This window comes from Haliotis cracherodii, unplaced genomic scaffold (assembly GCF_022045235.1).
Source record: "Haliotis cracherodii isolate W230 unplaced genomic scaffold, xgHalCrac1.p SCAF_1, whole genome shotgun sequence".
Classification (NCBI taxonomy): Eukaryota; Metazoa; Mollusca; class Gastropoda; order Lepetellida; family Haliotidae; genus Haliotis; species Haliotis cracherodii.
In genome coordinates, this window is record NW_027266264.1 from 73,096,110 (window position 1) to 73,118,914 (window position 22,805).

The window sequence follows — 22,805 nt, forward strand, 5'->3', positions numbered from 1 at the left end:
CACTACCCATATGTGGTACAATCTAGCGTCACCTTACTACCCATGTGTGGTATAATCTAGCGACACTCTACTACCCATATGTGGTACAGACAATCTAGCGACACCCTACTACCCATATGTGGTACAATCTAGCGACATCTTACTACCCATGTGTGGTATAATCTAGCGACACTCTACTACCCATATGTGGTACAGACAATCTAGCGACACCCTACTAACCATATGTGGTATAATCTAGCGTCACCTTACTACCCATGTGCGGTATAATCTAGCGACACCCTACTACCCATATGTGGTACAATCTAGCGTCACCTTACTACCCATGTGTGGTATAATCTAGCGACACACTACTACCCATGTGTGGTATAATCTAGCGTCACCTTACTACCCATATGTGGTACAATCTAGCGTCACCTTACTACCCATGTGTGGTATAATCTAGCAACACCCTACTACCCATGTGCGGTATAATCTAGCGACACCTTACTACCTATATGTGGTACAGACAATCTAGCGACACTCTACTACCCATATGTGGTACAATCTAGCGTCACCATACTACCCATGTGTGGTATAATCTAGCGACACTCTACTACCCATATGTGGTACAGACAATCTAGCGACACCCTACTACCCATGTGCGGTATAATCTAGCGACACTCTACTACCCATATGGAGTACAACCTAGCGACACCTTACTACCCATGTGTGGTATAATCTAGCGACACTCTACTACCCATATGTGGTACAGACAATCTAGCGACACCGTACTACCCATGTGCGGTATAATCTAGCGACACCCTACTACCCATATGTGGTATAATCTAGCGACAACCCACTACCCATGTGCTGTATAATCTAGCGACACCCTACTACCCATGTGCGGTATAATCTAGCGACGCCCTACTACCCATATGCGGTATAATCTAGCGACACTCTACTACCCATATGGGGTACAGACAATCTAGCTTCACCTTACTACCCATGTGCGGTATAATCTAGCGACACTCTACTACCCATATGTGGTATAATCTAGCGACAACCCACTACCCATGTGCTGTATAATCTAGCGACACCCTACTACCCATGTGCGGTATAATCTAGCGACACCCCACTACCCATATGTGGTACAATCTAGCGACAACCCACTACCCATGTGCGGTATAATCTAGCGACACCCTACTACCCATGTGTGGTATAATCTAGCGTCACCTTACTACCCATATGTGGTATAATCTAGCGTCACCTTACTACCCATGTGTGGTATAATCTAGCGACACCCTACTACCCATGTGTGGTATAATCTAGCGACACCTTACTACCTATATGTGGTACAGACAATCTAGCGACACTCTACTACCCATATGTGGTACAATCTAGCGTCACCTTACTACCCATGTGTGGTATAATCTAGCGACACCCTACTACCCATGTGTGGTATAATCTAGCGACACCTTACTACCTATATGTGGTACAGACAATCTAGCGACACTCTACTACCCATATGTGGTACAATCTAGCGTCACCTTACTACCCATGTGTGGTATAATCTAGCGACACCCTACTACCCATGTGTGGTATAATCTAGCGACACCTTACTACCTATATGTGGTACAGACAATCTAGTGACACTCTACTACCCATATGTGGTACAATCTAGCGTCACCATACTACCCATGTGTGGTATAATCTAGCGACACTCTACTACCCATATGTGATACAGACAATCTAGCGACACCCTACTACCCATGTGCGGTATAATCTAGCGACACTCTACTACCCATATGTGGTACAATCTAGCGTCACCTTACTACCCATGTGTGGTATAATCTAGCGACCCCCTACTACCCATGTGTGGTATAATCTAGCGTCACCTTACTACCCATGTGTGGTATAATCTAGCGACACTCTACTACCCATATGGGGTACAATCTAGCGACACTCTACTACCCATATGTGGTACAATCTAGCGTCACCTTACTACCCATGTGTGGTATAATCTAGCGACACTCTACTACCCATATGTGGTACAGACAATCTAGCGACACCCTACTACCCATATGTGGTACAATCTAGCGACACCTTACTATCCATGTGCTGTATAATCTAGCGACACCCTACTACCCATATGTGGTAAAATCTAGCGTCACCTTACTACCCATGTGTGGTACAATCTAGCGACATCCCACTACCCATGTGTGGTATAATCTAGCGACACTCTACTACCCATGTGCGGTACAGACAATCTAGCGACACCCTACTACCCATGTGCGGTATAATCTAGCGACACCCTACTACCCATGTGCGGTATAATCTAGCGACACCCTACTGCCCATATGTGGTACAATCTAGCGACACTCTACTACCCATATGGGGTACAACCTAGTGACACCTTACTACCCATGTGCGGTATAATCTAGCGACACCCTACTACCCATATGGGGTACAATCTAGCGACAACCCACTACCCATGTGCGGTATAATCTAGCGACACCCTACTGCCCATATGTGGTACAATCTAGCGACACTCTACTACCCATATGGGATACAACCTAGTGACACCTTACTACCCATGTGCGGTATAATCTAGCGACACCCTACTACCCATATGGGGTACAATCTAGCGACAACCCACTACCCATGTGCTGTATAATCTAGCGACACCCTACTACCCATGTGCTGTATAATCTAGCGGCACCCTACTACCCATATGGGGTACAGACAATCTAGCGACACCGTACTACCCATGTGCTGTACAGACAATCTAGCGACACCCTACTACCCATATGTGGTACAATCTAGCGACAACCCACTACCCATGTGCTGTATAATCTAGCGACACTCTACTACCCATGTGCGGTATAGACAATCTAGCGACACCCTACTACCCATATGTGGTACAATCTAGCGACACTCTACTACCCATGTCTGGTACAGACAATCTAGCGACACCCCACTACCTATATATGGTAAATCTAGCGACACCCCACTACCCATATGTGGTACAATCTAGCTTCACCTTACTACCCATGTGTGGTATAATCTAGCGACACCTTACTACCCATATGCGGTATAATCTAGCGACACTCTACTACCCATGTGCGGTATAATCTAGCGACACTCTACTACCCATGTGCGGTACAGACAATCTAGCGACACCCCACTACCTATATATGGTAAATCTAGCGACATCCCACTACCCATATGTGGTACAATCTAGCGACACCCTACTACCCATGTGTGGTACAGACAATCTAGCGACACCTGACTACACATATGTTGTACAGACAATCTAGCGACACCGTAGTACCCATGTCTGGTACAGACAATCTAGCGACACCCTACTACCATACGAGGTATAAACAACCTACAGACAATTCAGTCATTGACATCATGAGCATCGATCCGCGCAATTTAGATCGATGACATGCATCAACCAAGACAGCGAGCCAGACCACCCGATCCCGATAGTCGCCTTTTACGACAAGCATAGTCGCCTTTTACGGCAAGCATGAGTTGCTGAAGACCTATTCTACCCCGGATCTTCACGGGTCGATTGAGCGACTGGAAGCAATTGAGAGACATAATGTACCAAAACATGTTTGTATACTAGGCATTACTGAAATACTATTCAAAACGGTGTTAAACAAAGTTGATTCCCAAATTTGTACTTTGTAAGAAACTTTTTTATTTGCGGTGCTTTTGGCGTTCAGTACATTTGTGAACGTTGTCTTGTAAATGGGGCTGTCGGGTAGCCTAGTGGTTAAAGCGTTCGCTCGTCACGCCGAAGACCCGGGTTCGATTCCCGACATGGGTACAATGCTTGAAGCCCATTTCTGGTGTCCCCCGCCGTGATATTGCTGGAATATTGCTAAAAGCGGCGTAAAACCTCACTCACTCACTCACTCGTAAATATTTTATGTCCGTTTTGATTGACCCAGGTTCTACTTTGATAAATATGAGGTATCAATACTTCTGGGCGAATCAATATTACGTTTGAAGGAATGAAACTTCTAGCGCAGCTAAGAATTGATGCATCGCGCGGAGAGAAGTACAAAGCTCCATCACAGTACATAAGAATTTTTCTATGTTTTAGGTATAGATGAGCATATCAGGTAATGTGTTGAGGTACGTCACAACTGTGGCACCCATCCTCCCACTCGAGTCCTGTAAACCTGAAGAGCAGGTAGAACATAACTGTCGGATCGGTAATAATATGTTTTCCCGGCGGCGTCAGTAAACATCTTGCCCTTATTAACTACCGAACCGTTTTTGGACCAGTGCAGTACTTGTTCCTAGAAGCAAAAATGACACATGGCCGTCACGGCAGCCATATTGAAAATCCCCTTCTTTCCAAACTGTCATTAAATTGAGTATATGTGTGTTAATGTAGTGTGTTGTTTAGTGGGGCACAACGCAATTGTTTAGTTAAGTTTTTGTTTGATATTGTGAACTGACCTTGATTTGTGCTTTGCACGAAGACCATGTACTTCAATTTTGTCAATATGTTGTGTTTTGTGAAAGTCGATCTTTACCCCTGAAACTGCTGAAAAAATGTAACTGACACGGCTGTTTCTTGCATTGATGGTTCTACTATAATAACATGAACTGATGCGATTGTTTTTTTTTCTGTCTCTAAATAAATTTATCAAAAGTTTAAACCAAACGTTTCAGAGAGCATGCAACTTGGCAATCACTTAATTACCTCTGGATTCTTTGACAAGAAGGACGATGGACAAGTATCGCAAAACAGGCAATGAAGATATAGGAAGAAGGGTTTTTAAAGGTGTCTATAGTCACCTTGTGAACCATGTACGAAGGACGTATGTAAGAAAACAGAATAGGTCTTCAGCAACCGATGCTTGCCATAAAAGGCGACAATGCTTGTCGTAAGAGGCGACTAAAGGGATCGGGTGGTCAAGCTCGCTGACTTGGTTGATGCATGTCATCGTTCCCAATTGCTTGGATCCATGTTCATGATGCCAATCACTGGATTGTCTTGTCCAGTCTCGATTATTTACGCCGTCATATTGCTGGAATATTGCTGAGTGCGGCGTTAAACAACAAACAAACAAAACGTTTCCAATGATCTCCGTCTGATACATGATGCATTTAATTTGCCTGATAAGATACTGTTATCTAAATCGTAACCACAGGCTGCAAACTTGTCAAGCGAGAGAGCACGTGCGGCAGAAGCTGCACGAGCTGCACGAGCTGCACGTGTTGTTTGCCTCTTCAATGCCACGTCAGCTGCTACGAGATGAGAATCGTGTTGTGTCTTGTCGGGCCCTGAAAACACAATTCGCGATATCGACTTTCACTGTTTGGTTTCCTTTTAAGCGTTAACATTTACAGGAAACATATACTTGGTGAGTATTGTTAAACTTATTGATTTGACGAATACACAATTTAGTTTGGAAATGCACAACGACATACTTGTTACACATATATTGTTATACAAATGTGCGAGTGGCGGTGCTACCGGTAGTGCGTTTCATAGTTACATTGCGTTATGGATATAACATTTACAATATTAGCAATTTGACACGTTGTCTTGCTTTTCTCTTCATGTACGCCTATCCTTTCTATGTTTGGTCGATGATCTGTCATAATCCGAAGACCCGAGTTCGATTAACGACATGGGTACAATGTGTGAAGCCAAATTCTGGTGTCCCCGTTACATTACTGGAAGATTGCTAAAAGCGGCGTAAAACCATACTCACTCACTTATTATCCATTTCCGCCGCTCACCCTTCCTTTCAACCATGAAGATGACGCCACGCTTTTGTTGTTTTCAGAGCCGATAATTCACTGGCTTTTCTGAACTAGCATTTTAACAAGTAAATCTGACACAGCTATAGATCAGCAGAGAAATTATATATAATCCTCAACATGGTTTTAGTCAGAGAAATTACTCGAATCTCTTGATTCCGGAAGCAGAGTTTCATGATTTTTCTGCTAGAAGCAAATAATACTGTTCATAGCACGCTTGAGTTGGGTCGTTAAAAAACCCGACTCAAAGTAACATGTCCCTTTCACACTACAACAGTAAATTGTATCCAGGGGAAATAACTGTCTGTACACACCGGATATTAATAACAACGTAAATCTCCTGGTAAACATGTATTTCCACAATGATACTTCAGGTATTTATGTTTCAAGTTTACAGGTGGCTGTGTTTAAACAGTGTTGTTACACTATACACGAGTTGAGGATGGTGGCATTCAAGACAAAAGCAGGTGAAGGACTTTCATCGGTGTCGTTGCAATTCACGATGAAGATGTTAATATTTCATGATTTGCTTTGTCTACTATATTTCAGTTTCACTGCATTCTTGCATGGGCAAGATATGTCCTCTCTCAATGTGTTGTATGTAAACAGTATTTATCGATTATCGCATTTCACCTCTGCACAGGGGGCACGGGTGGCCCAGTCGTCTAAGGCGCCGCGATTCGCTGTGCAGAGTTGCGTCCCTTGGGCAAGCCAGAAACCTATGATTGTGGGTTCGAATCCCGGTTCGCCCCGATTATGTTTCTAGGTTTGTCAGTACCATACCCGTGCTCGTGGGTTTCACCGAAGTGGTAAACGTCTGAGACCTGCATCACTTCGGGCTTTCCTCCTACGCCGCGATATAACTGGAATAGCGTTAAAAGCGGCGTTAAACCCAACTCACTCACTCACATCTGCACAATACTATATCATCGGATGGTTCCTCGGTATCTGCGCGTTGTGCTATTGTCTTTACACAATAGACCATTCTTAGACTGACAAAGTACGATTTAATGAAATGAAGACAAACTAAAGTTGAAATAACAGTTATTCGATTGGCATTGTTGCGATCATAAGGCGTGCCGGCGGTTGGGTATCTGTTATCTGTTGTTCGTTTTGGCCTGGGACCGTTTATCACTTTGCATGTCGCCGCTTCGGCTGATGCCTACTAACTACGGTCTAAAACCTCGTTCACTCACTCAGTCACTCTTTCAGCTTCTGTCGTCGTGATGATCCTGACGCTTTATATGATCATCCAGGAGCACATCTGGACTCAAATAACTCCATATGTTAGTAAGTATCTGGAACACATCTCCACATGTCTACCTTGCATCTCCCCGATGACCCGGGTGGCCTAGTCTCATGTGCGCTCCTTGGGCATTCCAGACACCTATAATCGTGGGTTTCGAATCCCAGATTATTTTTATAGGTTTGTCAGGTTTGTACCGGGCGGTGGAATAGCCTGGTGGTAGCTCGTCATGCGGCTGACATTGGTACAATGTGTGAAGCCCATTTCTGGTGTCCCCGTTGTAATGATACAGTGATATTGCCAAAAACGGCGTAAATCCATGCTGACTCTTACATTCAGGTTTGTTAGTGGGCTTCATCACACTGCAGGGGCTGTCGGGTAGCCTTGTGGTTAAAGCGTTCGCTCGTCACGCTGAAGACCCGGGTTCGATTCCCAACATGGGTACAATATGTGAAGCCCATTTCTGGTGCCCCCCGCCGTGACATTGCTGGAATATTGCTAAAAGCGGCGTAAAACCATACTCACTCACTCATTCATTTATCACACTGCAACACACTGGGCTTTCCTCCCACATCATAACTGAAAAATATACCCGTGGTTAGAATTGGTCTTCAGCAACCCATGCTTGTCGTAAGAGATGACTAATGGGATCGGGTGATCGCTGCCTTGGTTAATGCATGTTGTCGTACACCAGTTGCGTGGATAGCTGCTCATGATATCAATCACTGGATTATCTCAGACTCCATTATTTACAGACCGCCGTCATATAACTGGAATATTGCTGAGTGCGGCGTTAAACAACAAACAAACAACTGAAAAGGGCGTTAAACCACACTCATTTCTTCACGCACTAACATATCCACAGTGTCTCTGGTTGTTTGTAAAGCCGACTGAATTGGGGATTGGATGGCCTCATTGTTTGACCTGATATGGTCGTCGTGCCCCGATGGTTTAGATCATTGCTTGTGATTCTTCTGGTTTGCCAGACCCTGGCTGCCATTATTTAGCTGGACTGATAACACCAGCGTTAAACAACATTCTGCGACCACTCAATACTTATCGCAATCACAGACATTCTGTAATGAGTTCAGGCCTACATGTACCTTACAGCGTTTTCGGACACCGTGGAATTGTCCAACCGTGAAATACTGTGGGAACCATTAAGACCAGGTAGGTACATGCGATGTTGATTTTGAATATTATGAAAAAAATTAATATCTTTGCGCAAACAATATATATAACCAATTATATGTGGTTTTGTGAATAGAGCGCCTGTAGAGGGAGCGGAAGGTTGGTGTTTCGATCCCCGGTCGACTCATTCCTAAAGATGTTAAGAGATGGTACTTGTTGTTGCCCTTGGCATTAAGGGTATGAAACAAGGACTGGTCGGTTCTGAGTCAGGACACTGTCTGAGTAGGCTATCTATGTTATACTGCTGCATGTTATCTCAGTGGGCTAGCATTATTACCGATCTTACTAGTACAGCTATCTACATGCAATAATCTTGAACGCGACGTTGACCCCCCATTTCACCTCACCTTAGAAATGCCATGCTTATATGCCATCAGTGTGAAACGTTATTGTCCCAGCAGCATTGGCTGGTCGTGAGAGCAAACAGACCACGTGATTAGGCTGAAAGTTGGTCCTCACACCAAGACGGCGTGGATTGTTGCTCATATTACCAGTCATTGGATAGTCTGATCGAGACTCGATTATTTATAGGTCGCCGTCATCTACCTCCAATATTGCTGAGGGCGGTGTTAAACAACGCACGTTTGTATTTACCAGTTATAATAGGAGGGTGTGGTTTGATTAAAGGGGCGGCTCTTCGTATTGTTCACCTTTACACACATTTATTTGTCTGATGACATGTCTTTGTGAAGCATGTCAAAACTCATGATGAAAACAAGGTATTCCACAGTTTTCTTAAACGAGCCAAGGATGTAGGACATAATGTCTATGTTGATTTTGTTGATGGTTCTGTACTACTGGCTGGTACAGAAATGAGTGTCAACCAAGCGAAGTACCATATCAAATCTGCCCAGACTAAAGGATTTTCAAGGATTTTCGAAATTACGTACAGTGTGTTGAGAAGTTGTGTGATTTTGCATCAAAACGTAAATTTGAAATATAGCATATGTCAGAGGATGCCCAGCTTGGCAAAAAACACAGTATATTAAGCGACATGATGGAATGGCTCGATCATTTTATTACCGTCTTCGCCATGCTTGTGGTTTTGACACAGAGGTCGATCCATGGTACGACCCAGAATATGTAGAGTGCGTCATGGAAAATGATAAATGCAACAATTCTTTGGAATAGGTCCGTATACAGCCTCAGACCTATCCAGGCCCAAAAATCTGATCTTGTCCTTATCATTTGTATTATTTGAATGTTACGCTTGTATCCCAAGAGAAGTAGTCCGATTCCCCATTGTTCTCGGTGCCGTAGAGTTTGGTTCCTCCCAATCTGTTGACTGACATTGGGAGAGTACCTGGGTTTGCTACCAGGAATACAGCCCTTCTGACGATCTGAGTAATGCAGAAAGCTGCAGTGTTGGGGAGTCTTCACATTCTCCGAAAGGTTCTGGGTTGGTTTGTCTAGGCAGCGCTTCCTGGGAGAAATCCCATTCGCTGTCTGGGCTGCGTGTAGAAGGGACAAGGGCCCTGGGCTGATGATGAGTAAACCCTTTTTGCTGCATTTTTTAATTTTAATCTGAAAATAATAATAATAATAATAATAATAATAATAATGTAAACAAAAGATGTATTTACAATATTATAATGTTTCAGTTGCCCTAGAAACCGTCACTTTTGAAGCTCTGCTAAAAGACTACACAAAGAAATTGAAAGGTAATGCATGAAGCCATAATGAACTTCAACAACTATCTGAATGAGGCGATCTTAGTCTTAACATTTAACTAAAATAAAGTAAACTAACGACCGTGAAACGACCTAAAAATTCAGTGACACCTAAACACCAGCTTTTTCGAAGAGTACTTGCAGTTATTTTCCTGTGTTGTTGTTGCAGATATACAAACTTCAGGGCTGTGGAGAAAGAATATAGTGAAACCATGCGATGAAGAGATACATCCAGGTACATCACGCAGAACCCCCACAGTATGAAAGAACCCTGCATGTATCACAGAACGAACATTGTTTGACAAAATTCACATGGTACGACTGCACCTCGTGGTAAGACAGATGCATCCATGTACGACAGAACCTCATTGTATGACAGATGCATCCATGTACGACAGAACCTCATTGTATGACAGATGCATCCGTGTACGACAGAACCTCATTGTATGACAGATGCATCCATGTACGACAGAACCTCATTGTATGACAGATGCATCCGTGTACGACAGAACCTCATTGTATGACAGATGCATCTATGTACGACAGAACCTCATTGTATGACAGATGCATCCGTGTTCGACAGAACCTCATTGTAAGACAGATGCATCCATGTACGACACAACCTCATTGTATGACAGATGCATCCATGTACGACACAACCTCATTGTAAGACAGATGCATCCGTGTACGACAGAACCTCATTGTATGACAGATGCATCCGTGTACGACAGAACATCATTGTATGACAGATGCATCCATGTACGACAGAACCTCATTGTATGACAGATGCATCCGTGTACGACAGCACATCATTGTATGACAGATGCATCCATGTACGACAGAACCTCATTGTAAGACAGATGCATCCATGTACGACAGAACCTCATTGTATGACAGATGCATCCGTGTACGACAGCACATCATTGTAAGACAGATGCATCCATGTACGACAGAACCTCATTGTAAGACAGATGCATCCATGTACGACAGAACCTCACTGTATGACAGATGCATCCATGTACGACACAACCTCATTGTCTGACAGATGCATCCGTGTACGACAGAACCTCATTGTAAGACAGATGCATCCATGTACGACAGAACCTCACTGTATGACAGATGCATCCGTGTACGACAGCACATCATTGTATGACAGATGCATCCATGTACGACAGAACCTCATTGTATGACAGATGCATCCATGTACGACAGAACCTCATTGTATGACAGATGCATCCATGTACGACAGCACATCATTGTATGACAGATGCATCCATGTACGACAGAACCTCATTGTATGACAGATGCATCCATGTACGACAGCACATCATTGTATGACAGATGCATCCATGTACGACAGAACCTCATTGTATGACAAATGCATCCATGTACGACAGCACATCATTGTATGACAGATGCATCCATGTACGACAAAACCTCATTGTATGACAGATGCATCCATGCACGACACAACCTCATTGTAAGACAGATGCATCCATGTAAGACAAAACCTCATTGTATGACAGATGCATCCATGTACGACAGAACCTCATTGTATGACAGATGCATCCATGTACGACACAACCTCATTGTATGACAGATGGATCCATGTACGACAGAACCTCATTGTAAGACAGATGCATCCATGTACGACAGCACATCATTGTATGACAGATGCATCCATGTACGACACAACCTCATTGTATGACAGATGCATTCATGTACGACAGAACCTCATTGTATGACAGATGCATCCATGTACGACACAACCTCATTGTATGACATGCATCCATGTACGACAGCACCTCATTGTATGACAGATGCATCCATGTACGACAGAACCTCATTGTATGACATGCATCCATGTACGACAGCACCTCATTGTATGGCAGATGCATCCATGTACGACACAACCTCATTGTATGACAGATGCATCCATGTACGACAGAACCTCATTGTATGACAGATGCATCCATGTACGACACAACCTCATTGTATGACAGATGCATCCATGTACGACACAACCTCATCTTACGACAGCACCGCATGGCCTGTCAGCATCTCATGGCAGGACACATCTCATGGCCTGTCAGCATCTCATGGCAGGACACATCTCATGGCAGGACACATCTCATGGCAGGACACATCTCATGGCAGGACACATCTCTAACGGTACGACATAACTCTCATAACAGGACAGAACAATGAAGGTATGACAGAACCATCCACATGTGACGGTCTTATGGCATGACAGATCTATCCCTGTACGACTGAACCGGTAAGGTATAACAGCTCTCATAGTATAACAGGACACTTATTGTACGACAGCATATCATGGTTTGAAATTGCTCGGGTATTGTTGATGGCGGTGATGTGACCCTCACATATCACCATAGGCAACGCTCGGGGGAATTTGGTACCAATTCAATGATTTAGGGGCATAATCTGTCGCTCGCTCTATGTTCAGTAACGTGTATCCCAATCTGTATTAGTTAAACCGGTGTGTAAGTACGTTCATCTCGCTATGTCCCCAGGCTGGGCTTGTGTTGAGTCCTCCTGTCCTCGACCCCAGCCTACAACACCCGAGGACAATCTTAGAAGTGTCTTGTCCACCATGTCGGACCTCAACCACCAGCATCTCAGCCTAATTCTGGGGCTATTCCCAGAACCCCCCTCGGGCAAAAGAGTCATGTTCGTCAGTGCAGCGTCCAAAAACCACTACAATGAGTTACAGGGTCTGATGAGGAATCTCCATCAGAACGTCTTCCCCTACATCAGCAACTACACATTCGTGTATTACGATCTTGGACTGTTGCCGGGGCAACGTAAAAAGGTGAAAATATCAATGGATCTTCAAGAAAGGTCTGATTGTAGGGACCATTCAGATGTTTGTATTGTGTTAAGTATTATGGACACCGGTGAAAACTATATCTCCAGGACGCCTTGAAATGCACGCTGAAACAATTAACCAATATGTGATCAAATAGTGAATTATTCGTGACACCCGGTGTTCACGAACACGTGAGCTTATCCTGTGCCATCAGTGGCACCCGTCACAAACACATGGAAAGGCAAGGCAAGGGGCTACCTGAACACACAAGGACACATGGTGGTACAGGTCAAAATGGGAAATTGCATGTGGCCAGTGATGTGTGAACATAAATATCCCCCACGTGTCTATCACACAAAGTTTTGAAAGTCTTGCAAGGGTCTTGAATGCTGTTACCCTGATCAAATAACGTATGGTTGAGAGTCGCATGACGCTCATCGCAATCTTCGTGGAGAGAGTTTACGCGATTGTATCTCAAAAGACGTGGACATTGGACAATTATTCAACTACATATCATATCGGCCATATATCTAAAGTATAGGGGGCTGTCGGGTACCCTAGTGGTTAAAGCGTTTGCTCGTCACGCCGAAGATCCAGGTTCGATTCCCGACATGGGTACAATGTGTGAAGTCCATTTCTGGTGTCCCCCGCCGTGATATTGCTGGAACATTGCTAAAAGCGGCGTAAAACCATACTCACTCACTCACTCTAAAGCATAAGTTAAACTTCTTGGCCCAATTCCTGTGTTTTCAATTTGCCAAATTGAATCCAAGCAATTATTCCGATTAACATATGCATACAGAACCACATCAGCATGGAGGGGAACACAATTGACGCGCATTGCGATGCACTGCCATTTCACAGAGATGTTATCTGTGGGAAGTCCAGCATTTCACGACTGTTTGCTCAGTTATGTTCAGATGGCATCGCTTTTATTTTTGACAACGCCCACGCGCCTCTCATCCGTTTAGTTGTGTGAATTTATTAATACGAAGGAGACCGCCTCCGTGGTCTAGTGGTAGAGCGTGCGCCCGGAGAGCGGAAGGTCCGGGATTCGATACCCGACCGCGTCATACCAAAAGACGTTAAAAAATGGTACTTGTTGTAACCCTGTCTGGCGCTCGGCATTGAGGGGCTAAACAAAGACTGGTCGGCTCGGAGTCAGTATACTGTGTCTGAGTGGGGTATTCATGTTAAACTGCGGCATAGTATCTCAGTGAGCTAGCACTATAAATCGGCATGAGTCAAGCAGCCAAACACACACACGTGCATGCACGTCGCTATATAAGTGGAATAAGCTTAGACGCGCCGTTATATCCAATTTCACCTCACCTCGCCTATTAATACGAAGATGACGAGAAAGGACAGAAAGATGTTTCTAAATCACGAGGTTCAACCGAAATATATTGCTGTTTCAGTTGTGTTCCTTAAATCTTTTTCAGATTGAAAAACATTGTCGTTGTGAAGTTCGGAAGTTCCCACAGAAGTATATACCGCTCAGACTCCAGAACCTAGGCTGTTTCGCGTGGAAGCCGTTCATTATACAGGTACTATAACTTGTGGTGCCCGATTAATGGGATCGTAGCTCTGGTTTGCTGGTTTGCCGGTTTGCCAGGATCTTATTCGAACATTTACACCTAACACAGATGAAATATTGCTGACTGCGGCGTTAAACAACATTGGTCTACTCACTCCGGCCTTCATATAGCTGACAGCAGTCGGCACAATAATGAGTGGATCATTCAAGAGTTGACGGCAATCGGCACAGAAATAATGCGTCTGTGACAGCAAATGCTGAAATGACAGTTTGTATTGGGAGGCAGTCGATATAACTGAACATGCATTCTCATATTACACTGTAAGATGGATGGCCTATGTTTTTCAGAGACAAAACACCCCACGATTTTATTATATTCTATACAGCCGGACCAAAGATGATATACACCATTCTTTTATGGAAGCAAAATATGAAAAAGTAAATGGTTATTCGTTGGTCTTGTATTTGATATGGTTATCATAGGCGATATTACATGCATCACATCAATTAGTATCTCATAACGAGTAAGCCTAGTAACGTTTTGTAATTATTTTGGTCATCATCATCTGTATGTTTTCTTTTGCCCTGCACTTTAGACTAGATTAATGGTATCAAATACGAGTACAGCATTTTGATAGAGAACCTTCACAAGAATTCCCCCATTCCATACTGAACGATTCTAATGCAGATTTATCATCCAGGGACATGGGTGACCCAGGTGACCCAGGTGACCCAGGTGACCCAGTCGTCTACAACGCTGCAATTCACTGTGCAGAGTTGCGTCCCTTAGGCATGCGAAAACACTTTTGTTTATGATTGTGGGTTCGACTCCCTTTTCGCCCCGATTATGGTTCTAGGTTGGTCAACGCCACACCCGTTCTTGTGGGTTTCTCCAAAGTTGTACACGCCTAAGGCCTGAATCACTTCAGGCTATCCTCCTACATTAAGATGACCCTCCCTGATATAACTAGAATATTGTTCAAAGCAGCGTTAAACCAAATTCAGCCATTGGAATATTGCTAAAAACGGCGTAAAACCATACTCACTTATTCACTCAATAACAATTCATACCGATATTTTAGGCTAACCTCCCAAAGACAGAAATATTGGTGTGGGTCGACTCGTGCGTCAGGTTCTGGAACAAGACCGTTCCCCACCTGCTGAAGGACGTGGAGAGACGAGGCATTGTCACCTTCGGCAGCAACTACTCCGTTGCCCAACACACAATGAAGGAAACGGTCGCCTACATGAAGGAAGATACTTGCAGTCTGGCTCCCGTCACAGAGGATCAGGGAGGGTTCCTGCTATTCCACAACGAGCAGTGGATACGAGAGGCAGTTATCAAACCCTGGGTAGCATGTGCTATGAGTTCCAAGTGCATGTGCCCTCGACGTTCAGGTCACATGAAAAGATGCAACGTCAAAGTCCGAAAGTACAATAAGTGTCATCGTTTTGACCAGTCGGTAATCAACATCATACTACACAAACTGTTTCGCGGGCACGGAAGTAGTTTGTACTCCCCATTCAACGAGCGTCCAAATGTGACGCTTGCACGTGGAGGGGATGATGACTATTTTGGGGAACTTGACAGATCTTCACACATCTTTTGTAAAACACTGGGAATCAGTGGATGTTAAAGTTCAGGTGCATCAGCCTTACTGCATTGTTTAGTTTAAGGACCAGTATTTTAGGACCAATTTTAATTTGATTTTTTGTTATTGACATTATTGACATTGTATGATTATTTTTTATTCGCAGAGATGATGATTTTTCACCGTTATATTAGTTAATTACGTTTGACGGCATGTGTATATTTTTTGCTCTTTGTTATATTGTTGTTATTAAGCTCTGAGCGGAAAGCAGTACTTGTCCAGGGTTCTGTGACTTGATGTTTCATAGGGGCTTGGGTGGCCCTGTCGTGGAAGAGTTGCGTCCCTTGGGCACGCGAGCAAACACATGATCGTGGGTTCGAATTCCGGGTTCGCCCTGATTATGTGGTTTGTCAGCACCAGACCCGAAGGTTTCAACAAAGTGGTAAACGTCTAAGAACTGCATTACTTCGGGATTTCCTCCCATATTAAGCTGACACGCAGTGACATGGCTGAAATACTGGTCGAAGCGGCGTAAAACCCAACTCGCTCACTCACTCTGTTGAAACATCCGTAGGCGGGGCCCGTGGGCTAGTCTAGTGTTAAATAGCTCCCTTGTCACCAAAGGTTTCGATTTCCCCTAACTGGTACAACGCGTGAAGTTAAACCAACATTAAAATGTTATCGATTTCACCCAAACTTTGTTTAATTGCTAGATGTTGTGGTATAACGCTTGTAGGTTGACCTTAAGAGACACTACAGGGGATTGTAACAAAAACATTAGCAGCCACAAGATGAACACACCAAATTCATTCGAAGTGAATTCAATCATTTACTATAAATATCCTTCTAAAATTATACACTCATCTCAAGCCGATACATTTTATCACATAATGAGATACAGATGGAACAGCTCTACGCCAAAGGAGTCCCTTTGATCATTGTGCACAAGGGGGGGGGGGGGGGGGAGGGACAGAACATCGAGTACGACAAGCTTCACAGACTTGTACTACTTCTTCCAGAGTAATGGCGTACCACTTCATCGCCATTACCGCCGCCCTCCTTGCCAAGAGTCTCTCCAGGAAGTGAAGCTGACCAAGAGACTACTTCAAGGATACCGCCGCTAGACTTCTAGCCACACATGCTCGCCAGCTGACGCCGTGCCTTCCAACGCTTGACCCCCCCCCCCCCCCCCCCCCCCACCACCACCACCCATGCCCAAACCCTTCCACATTATTGTATATTCTTTTATCATCTACTCCCACCCAGCCAAACCCCCACCCCCCTTAGCTTTATTAAATTAGGTCAGTAAAATTTATATTTTTGGGGGTTGCACTTCTTTATTTGTTCATTACGCTTTTTTTCCCCAATAGTATAAGTGCAACCCCGTGTGCAATACGCTAATAGTCGGAAGGCGCACGTAAAAACTCCAATGTGATGATGATGATGATGATGATCGGGTGGACAGGCTGGCTGTCTTGGTTGATGCATGTCATCGTATCCCAATTGCGTGGATCGATGCTCATGATATCAATCATTGGGTTGTGTGGTCCAGGCTCGATTATGTACAGACCGCCGTCATATGGCTGGAATATTGCTGAGTGCGGCGTTTGTTCTGTTGTCTATTCACAGTCGGCGCCAATTAACTGCACTTTTCGAGGACATAATGTTCAACGCGATCTATGTCAACATACGCGCAGTGAGGTGCCACCGGGACAAAAAGAATAATACACCTAATGCAGTTCAGGTCGGTCAGCTTCAGGTATATCACGGTCATCCAGTTCGGCAATGGACGCAGAGACAAGTATAATATGATATCAACATGTACCTCCAACAATAGATGCCAAGGCGGTAGCGGTGCTTTCAAACAAGGGGACCGCCATACAAAACTGATCCCGCCAACTTTTACAAGAACACAATTGTCACCTAGACAATTCGCCATCTACTTCATGAAATATAGACTGGGAATGTTGAAATTTGTATAAAATACATATTTCACAACTGATATATCACAGCTTGTCATGTTGTGAGTTATTTGTAAACAGGTCAAATGTGCAAGTTTACACAAGTCGGCGGACCTTGTTGTACAGTGCAGAGGATTCGGAATATTGCTGTGAAGTCTCGTGTCGTACGTTGGGGACATAACCAACTGTTACATCATGACAAACTTCCGTGCAATGGTGCGACGCAAGCATAGACAAGGTGAGACGCAGAATGCCCGTTATCATGGGACCATTAATTTCTTTATTCACGGGTACACTCTCAACCATCACATGTTTAACAAAAGTGCAAGTGTCGTCATTGACAACCTGAGGTTTGTCATTAATAACGCCTCTAAAGCATATCTAAATCCACATTATCCACCTATGGCATTATTAAAAAACTTACGTCAAAACTGATCACATGAATTATGCCTGGTTTAGGAAAGGATGATATTAACCAGCATTTGTAGTATATTTTTTGTTTTTTAGATGTCATTTTGAAGGTTCCGATCAATAAAGCGTTCGTACCGTTACGAGCCTTCTTAACCATGTAGTTACTTAGGCGTAGGACTATCCCAGTGCTACAAACACTTTGTTGATCGCGCCCAAGGAGTTCATCAGTGCAAAAAGCAACTCTCTAAATAACCCCCGAGGGTGAGAGTGATAAGCGAATGGGTGGATAAAACATGCCTACATTGACCCCTGAAGATCCGGGGTAAAATAGGTCTTCAGCAACCCATGCTTGAAGTAAAAGGCGACTATGCTTGTCGTAAAAGGCGACTAACGGGATCGGGTGGTCAGCCTCGCGTACTTGGTTGATGCATGTTATCGATCCCAATTGCGTGGATCTATGCTCATGATATTAATCACTGGGTTGTCTGGTCCAGACACGATTATTTACAGACAGCCGTCATATAGCTTGAATATTGCTGAGAGAAGCGTTAAACAACCAACCAACCAACCATACCTACATTAATCGAGATATAACATGGTTTCTTTGCCTAAAAATATAGTCATGGAGAACCCTTTCCGTTTCTATGGGGATTGTTGGGTTTGGGGGTGTTTTTTTCCCAGCTGAATCCAACAAACTCAACAAACGATCTGTTCATTTTCACTATTTAAACAAAAATGTGACGATTGGGTAATTTCCACAAAACAAACTTTTCATTGTTTTCACTAGTGCCAACAAACTAAACATTTTGGGCATATTACTGAATATACCATTCATTTAATGAATCTCTCCCCTCCCGTCTTAGATCTTAGAAACAAATGAATGCTCCCCATCTGTAACAGAGTTTGTTTTATTTTATAAGAAATTAGTTGTTATATTAAATTAGTTATGTGTTCATTCTCAGGAAGTTGAAAGTTCGTTAGAAGTTGTGCCTGGTGAATACTTTCTTCATGTACTATGACACTGATGTAAATACATTGTAGTTTATTTTTTTCTAAAACAGCCAGAAACTGGTCGTAGGACGCTTGAACACCAACTGTTAAAATGAGAGTCTGAGCCCGCCAAGGCGTCTTCCCACGTAGTTGAGAAAAGTGGAATTAATACCACGTCGATTCTCAAAAACCCAAAGGATTTGCTTGACTGGACAGTTCAATTCTGTCAAAATATTTGATTTTTCAACTTCGTAAACCACTATCCCAATTGACAAACTTAAGGGAAAACTCCATTCCTTGAGCCGTGGGGCTTTTGTTACAAAACGTGGTGACCATAGATATGTTACATTTCCATCTAAAAGCTTCAGGTCAATTTGTCTAAAAAGAAAGCAAATGGCATCTCAAGTTCGCTGAGAAAATAATATGTGAAATGCTGGACTTCCATATTTAGGCATGAAATAGTCATCCCAGCGTGCTCCCATTCCTTCTGAGCTGTTTCTTTATGCATATGAATCGGAAATTGGCCAAAACGTTTGGCTTAGCTTCAGGTATTTCGATGGTTATGATGTCGTTCAATAACCATTAATTGGCCAATTCCCTTCCACTGTTTTCTCACCTAAACTAGAAATATAGGAGACCAGTGAGAACGTCTCATATGTTTCATATTTAGATATATGCATAAAGATAAACAAGACTGTTGACAAGAGGGATGACTTCAACTTTCCAAACGTCAGCTTTACCTTTATGTCGAGCAACATTCCTGCACTTCCAGCCCTTGGTGTTTATATTTCACAACTCTCGCGATACATTCGAGCATGCTCTTTAGAGATACGCAGATTTCAAAGAGCTCAGAAGGTGTTTGATCAGGGTTACAACATTCAAGGCCTCGGTAAAAAAATATTTTTTTATGGTAGACATGTGGAGGAAATTTCCAAATTTGACAGCAGTGACAAAAATGATGTCTGCTGCAGTTCCCTATTTTGAACCAATTGTTCCGTGTGTGTTTTTCAGGCGAATAATTGACTGCCTCACGTGTGTTTGTGGCTGATGCCACTGGTGGGGCAATATACACTCATCTTTTCGCGAACACCTGATGTCATCACAATTTGAAAATGATTCATAAACACATGCTCATGATATAGTCGGGGCGGTCGGGTAGCCTAGTGGTTAAAGCGTTCGCTCGTCACACTGAAGACCCGGGTTCGATTCCCGACATGGGTACAATGTGTGAAGCCCATTTCTGGTGTCCCCCGCCGTGATATTGCTGGAATATTGCTTAAAGCGGCGTAAAACAATACTCAGTCAGTCAGTCATGCTATAGTCGGAGTCGCACTCTGCCTTTTGCAGAAATGTCTTGTGGCTATGAAAAGCGTATTTTCTCCAGTAAGAATTATCTCTTCGTAAACATAGTGCATGTAATTCTTTGTGGCAGACAAGTTTTATTTCAACAGTCTGAAGCATAATAATATTTTTTCAATACTTTTCTGGGACATTTTACTTTTTTTTATAAAATCCCAGACCTCCTTCCCACAACCCTAGTCCCAAAGGTGCTTTAGAGCCTGTTCATTGTATTCCATTTTCTAGGAAAGACACACTTACAACTTAACTTAAACTGCTGGTTAAATTCATTTAATGGTAGGCATTCAGGGGTAATTATTGCATATGACACTTGTCACCGCGACCTCCACATTGAGTTCACACCTCCAGTTCTCACTGGTACTTACTTTTGTAATGAAATTAGTGTGAGTGTCATCGTCGATTGTCGGTTTTCCAAAACTATATTGTCTTTTACACCCAATGGAATCTGTTTCTGTAGATATTGAAGGCTGGTTCAGCGACGTTTACGTTAAATGTATCGGATAAATGTCAGGTCAAACAGGCAATTTCATCGTCAACAATATACTAATGTAAGTGTCTAATTATGTACCTTTGTTGCCGCCTTGACAAACAACACTTCCAAGTTAAAGAACTGAGTAAAGCCAAACTATACAAATAACAATTACATTGGACACAATTTACAATGCATAACATAATATACAATACACTTAGGTGAAGCCTAAGTATATGACTTCCACAAGTGCCCTAGTCGGCCTCGCCCTATCCCTGGCCCTCACTCTCACCCTCACTTTCTCCCTCGCCCTAACCCACGCCCTCGCCCACGCCTTCGCCCTCATCCTCACCCTGGCCGGCACCTTCACCCTCACCCACGCCCTAACCCTGACCCTGACCCTCACCCTCACCCATGCCATCACCCACGCCCTCGCCCTCACCCACGCCCTCACCCACACCCTCACCCGCGCCCATACCCTCACCCACGCCCTCACCCTAACCCTCACCCTCGCCCTCGCCGTCGCCCACGCCCTTATCCTCGCCCTCGCCTTCGCCCCAACCGTCGCCCTTACCGTCACTCTTGCCCTCGTCCTTATCCTCGCCCTCACCCTACTCTCGCCCCCGCCCTCACCTTCGCCCTCACCCTAGCCCTCGTCCTTATCCTGGACCTCACCCTGCTCTCGACCTTATCCTGGCCATCGCCCTCACCCTACTCTCGCCCTCGCCCTCGCCCTCGCCCTCATCCTCACTTTTGCCCTCGCCCTCGCCTTTATCCTCACTCTCACCCTCGCACTCGCCCGCCCATAATTCCATGAGGAGAGTCTCGTGTGTGAGTATCTAAACCAATATAATTATGTATTTGACATATTTATGTTGAACATAAGGTACGACTGGAAATATATTATGTATATGCCTATTGGGGACGCCACCATTAGACGATTGGTCCCCTTGGTCCTACTTAGTCATCGTGCCGAGTGTGATGTGAATGTCTGGCTCTGTTTTGGAGAGCAAACAGGTGTGACTCGTAGCATTGTAAAGTGCACATATTGGGACAGGGGTTGAATTAAACATATTTTGAAAGCAGTCTGGGTGTTGAGTGGGAATGTGGATATCATGTATTCAGAATTGTTTGTTCAGAATGTGTGGGCTTACCTTAGAGATGTTATTATCTCTGCACACGACGACTGTTGTACACACACGCACTCCCATGTTGTTTCTGTTCAGTGGGACGGTACTCACATTGTTCAACACACGAGCGACTTGTGTTTAACATCGCTTTGACCAGTGTTCCATTTATATTAGACCCGTGAAGATTCCGGGGTACAATAGGTCTTCAGCAACCCATGCTTGCCGTTAAAGGTGACTATGCTTGTCGGAAAAGGCGACTAACGGGATCGGGTGGTCAGGCTCGCTGACTTGGTTGATGCATGTCATCGATCCCAATTGCGTGGATCGATGCTCATGATGTCAATCAGTTGGAATATTGCTGAGTGCGGCGTTAAACAACAAACCAACCATACGATTATATACTAATCTATATGTATACAGGTATTTCCTAATCTATTTTGACGTGCAACAAGTTATCAAATGATAACTACTCATGTGCATATTGTGATTATTAATGCATTTTTATGTGAAGATAGGTATTAAATGATGCATTGTTATATGAAGATAGGTATTTAATGATGCATTGTTATATGAAGATCGGTATTAATTGTTATATGAGTATAGGTATTTATTAATGCTTAGTTATATGAAGATAGGTATTTAATAAT

At 43.8% G+C, this 22,805-nt stretch overlaps 2 protein-coding genes across 2 annotated transcripts; both read left to right on the forward strand.

Annotated features, from left to right (window-relative positions):
* Positions 1-6,121: 6,121 nt before the first annotated feature.
* LOC139457410 (uncharacterized) lies at positions 6,122-15,883 on the forward strand. The gene is made up of 8 exons (XM_071238814.1): positions 6,122-6,239; positions 6,985-7,062; positions 8,129-8,188; positions 9,811-9,870; positions 10,049-10,114; positions 12,414-12,712; positions 14,152-14,256; positions 15,329-15,883. The coding sequence occupies exons 1-8, from the start codon at positions 6,122-6,124 to the stop codon at positions 15,881-15,883; spliced, it is 1,341 nt and encodes a 446-aa protein (XP_071094915.1).
* Positions 15,884-21,264: 5,381 nt separating this feature from the next.
* On the forward strand, positions 21,265-21,678 carry LOC139457421 (putative uncharacterized protein FLJ46204). The gene has a single exon (XM_071238824.1). It carries the CDS (start codon positions 21,265-21,267, stop codon positions 21,676-21,678), a length of 414 nt encoding a protein of 137 aa, XP_071094925.1.
* Positions 21,679-22,805: the final 1,127 nt, after the last annotated feature.